Source organism: Frankliniella occidentalis, unplaced genomic scaffold (genome assembly GCF_000697945.3).
Source record: "Frankliniella occidentalis isolate FOCC.00 unplaced genomic scaffold, Focc_3.1 Scaffold2, whole genome shotgun sequence".
Taxonomy (NCBI): domain Eukaryota; kingdom Metazoa; phylum Arthropoda; class Insecta; order Thysanoptera; family Thripidae; genus Frankliniella; species Frankliniella occidentalis.
The window spans coordinates 2817013-2820986 of record NW_026267132.1 but is presented as its reverse complement, the minus strand read 5'-3'; the positions used below and the strand labels follow the sequence as shown (position 1 = coordinate 2820986).

Below are 3974 nucleotides of genomic sequence, written 5' to 3'. Positions count from 1 at the left end.
ATTTATTCTTGATACATATCTACACTTTCTTTTTTGGATATGCAAGTTCATATAATACATCTTTTCCTTCCTCTCCAGGAAACACATCTGATATGTAAAACCCATACATGATCCAGTACATTATTAGCATAGACACAAAAGCGATTGGAAAAACTGCAAAAAGGAAAATACTTTACTGAGAGAAAATTCATAACTAAAGTAGAGTTGATAATGTTCATCACCTCAGTTCAGCCTTTCTTACCCTTTCGAGAAACAATATCAATTTTTGTAAACTTTTCCGGCTCTTCATTGCTTTGCATTTGTCTGGTAACATCTTCCTCATTGGGCAAAAATCTAGTTTGTTCCCAAAGTCGATAGGGTACAGACAAGCACCTCCGTAAAGACTGGGTCCTGTGGGAAGAAGTGGCTCACACTTTTAATTTGGCATAGTTCAGGGGCAATCGGTACGAAGGAGAACCGGGAGGAACGCTCGGTCCAGTACCTTCGCAGGGTAGGAGACCCTTGTCTGGCAACGCCCTCGACCTCGGGCACCACGAGCAGAACGCCCAGCGAGTCCTGGGCCGGCCGGGCGTCCACCTCGATGGGGATAGTGTAGTTTGAGGAGGACGCAGGGACGTCCCCCTGCGCACCTACAGAGTTGCCCTGGTCAGCGAACGCAATCTCATCCTCGGTGTGGGAATGTGAAGGACTCGGACGCGGTCCCTGCAAAATTTCGTCATTAGCCAAGCCTGTCATAGTGATAGTGGAACGCCCTTTCGTGGTGCTTGACAACGTCGCGCTCTTTACCGTCGTCCGATCCGCGCTGGTGGTCGGGGTCACTATGAGCTCCGGCGCCGTCCTGAGCACTGGGTCCGGTGTGCGGGCACCCCGCCGGGCCGTCGGCGAGGAGGCCCCGGAGCTCGCCCACGGCCTCAACGTCGACGCCGGTGAACCAGCACTGTTGCGCGTCGTGGAGGTTCCTGTGCCCTCTCTGTTGGTCGTGGTCGCGACTGCACGTCCAGCGACAGTCGTCGGGGGGGCCCCGTCGGTCCTGAGGGCCGCCGACGAGAGGAACGCGGTCCGGTTCGACACTCTCGGGGAAGTCACGACGTAACCGGAGGACGCGGTTACGGACAGCTCCAAGGTCCTCGGGGTGGCGGCCGGGGCCGGCGCCTCTGTCCTAGGGGGCAGCGTCACGGGGGTAGTGTTCGTAGACGAGGAACCGGCAGGCGCGGCCGAGTACGCGGCCACTGCCGAATGCGCAGACGGACGCCACCGAGGCCCGCGTTCCTGTAGAGACCGGCGCAGGTGCTGGGCTCCCCCGGGCCTCGTGCCCGCGTCCAGGGACGAGGACCGCGACCTCCGGACGGCGGTGGGCAAGCTGAGTGCGGTCGCGAGGGCGTCGGGCCCCGCAACCGACACGGAGGCGTGCACGCTGCCCGTGCTGTTCTTTTTCTTCTTCTGCTTGCGCTCCTCGAGCAGCCGCCGCAGGTCCACCGTCACCTTGTCGATGTCCTTCTTCTCCTTCTTCTTCTTCTTGCGCTCCTCGAGCAAGCGCCGCAGGTCCACCGTCACCTTGTCGATGAAGTTGATGGCGGCGTACTCTAGCATCACGGCGAACACGAAGGCGAAGCACATGATGACGAACCAGTCGAGCGCCGTGGCGTAGTTGACCTTGGGCATGGAGGAGCGACCGCCGAAGCCCATCGTGGTCATGGAGAGCACCGTCGTCACGGCTGTGGGACGAGAGCTTTAGAGCGGTAGCCGAGGTGGCAGAGGCCATTTACCTGAGGGGTACTTCACTTGTTTGAAAAAATCAGGAAAAAAAATCAGAAAAATCAGTGTAGGCCTACACCCCCAAAAATAAGAAACAATCAAGAAAAACAGAAAAATCGGTGTTCGCTTGCATTTAGTGAAGTACCCCTCGAGTCCACGCCATCCATCTCCCACCACAGCCTCACCCAGTGACACCCTGGCCGGGACGGCGTCCGGGTCGATCCAGAAGCTGACCCAGGAGGAGCAGACGATGAGGCCGCAGGGCACGAACACTTGCAGCGTGTAGTAGCCGGTGTTGCGCCGCAGGTGGAACATGGCCGAGATCATGGAGAACTCCTCTGGAACATCGACGTCGTGTGCCTCGCATGAAGCAGACTAAGCGCGCGCCAGGCGAGCCCGAGCCCTCTGCCAGTACCCCTCTAAACGTACCTGCGCCCCGCCTAATGAGCAGCTCGTCCGTGATGGTGACGTTGACGAGGTCGTACTGCGCCAGCTCCACCCCCGGCTCCAGCCCCACGCCCGTGGGGTGCCAGGCGTACACCAGGTCCGAGGCCATGTACCCGTCTAGAGGACGAACAACTCGTCAAACTGGAGGCCCAAAACCACCACTTACTGTACTGCCAGTACACACGACTTACAGCTCCCGATGAGAAGCGGGCAGCGCTGCGAGTCCAGTGGGAACTTGCGGAGGTGCATCGGGCAGCTGGCTTGCAGCGTGAGTCTGAAATTTTACGGGAGGAAAAATAAATGGTACTAAACTGACCCGGATGGAATGCAATGCTGTCGTGGTCGTCGTCCGCTGCAGTCGCTCGCGCACCTCATGGAGTAGGTGACGAAGCCGTCGGAGCGCACGCGAGCGAACTTGTTGGGGACGGTGATGCGGTGCAGGTAGGAGCGGTACCCGTTGACGATGTACGTGTCGGGCTTCCAGACGCGGTCCAGGAACAGCCACGACATGGAGAACTCGTCGATGCCCGGCAGCGAAAAGCGAAGCCGCGGGTCGAACCAGGACTGGCGGAAGTACGTGTCCATCGAGTACCTCTGGAAGTACAAAAGACTCTGTGACGTGACGTGAGCGACCGCCACGAGGCGCCGCCCGCGAGAGGCGGGGTAGGCAAACGCGCGCGAGCGAGCGCGCGGCCGCGACGCGGGCCTGCCCACCCGCCCGGGCGGCGTCCACTGACCTGATCGGTCTCGGACACGTCGGACATGCTCTTGATGTAGATCCCGACGGTGACCAGGGTCGGCGGGCCTGAAACAATGACGCATACATCCTGCTGTAGTGCGCTTAGCACTCACCGGTCCGGTATAATGACTTCCCCTCCACCAGCCCTCCACCCACAGCTCCGCGCCCCGCACACCCACCGCACGCATTCCGAGACCATCTCGCGGCCTGCAAGAGCTGCAGCCGCACGGCGGCGCCGCGCCCCGCAGATTTAGAATTATCGCGGCGGGCCCGAGCGGAGCAGAGCAGGCGCGAAAGAGCCGGGATATTAATGTGAATAGGGCGGTTAGGGTTAGGGGGAGAAGGGAGGGGGGAGGGGCAGTACTCGGCGTCGTCCTGCTCTGTGGGGCCGCGGTGGGCGCGCGCGCTCGGGTACAGCAGCAGAGCAGTGACAGACCAACTGCTCAGAGAATATATATTGTTGTTGTGAGATGCATGTCAGCTTTAATCTGTTTCTCTATGGAAACCATCCTCACTCCTCGATCCACCACCCTGACGCCCTGCTGCAGGAGCCGGGGGGCGATGGCCGTCTCGCCCGCTCCGTCCTCCTCCTGCATTGCCAGATCGGAACTTGGGATTAGAATTAAGGAGTCTTGCAACAGGGAGAGAGGGGTGGTACTGAGTGGGCAGAGAGACTGCGATTGTTCTGCTTGCCGGCCACTGATGAGCGATAGTAGACCGCCTCCGACTGCTGCAGCCGCAAGACACGCAGCATGTTGTGTTAATCGTTACCAAATTTTATTTACCTAAGTATTTTCGAATTTTCCAAAATGTTGTAGTTTAGCGCGATCTCTCTTCCTGTTTACATTTATTTGAAGGAGCGGCTAGATATTATATGAAACCGGCGCATCTAGATTTATCTCTGCCGACATTTTTCATCGGGGGGAAGGAAACGGGAAAGTTGATGGCGGCGTCTCTAGAAATAGACGAGAGATGGAAACCGGTTCGCTCCGTTTGTGAATGAGTTCCCAGGTTATGTGTCACGCCCCGCCCC

General features: G+C 58.5%; 1 protein-coding gene across 1 annotated transcript; it reads right to left on the bottom strand.

Annotated features, from left to right (window-relative positions):
* On the bottom strand, positions 1–3007 carry LOC113204415 (gamma-aminobutyric acid receptor subunit alpha-6-like; the record flags this gene model as incomplete). Its single annotated transcript, XM_052263741.1, is given in 10 exon segments — positions 1–153; positions 242–390; positions 482–702; positions 787–1482; positions 1555–1715; positions 1941–2093; positions 2185–2319; positions 2394–2476; positions 2573–2796; positions 2940–3007. Coding segments are annotated over 10 exon segments (2024 nt in total), but the record flags the coding sequence as incomplete, so codon positions are not given.
* Positions 3008–3974: the final 967 nt, after the last annotated feature.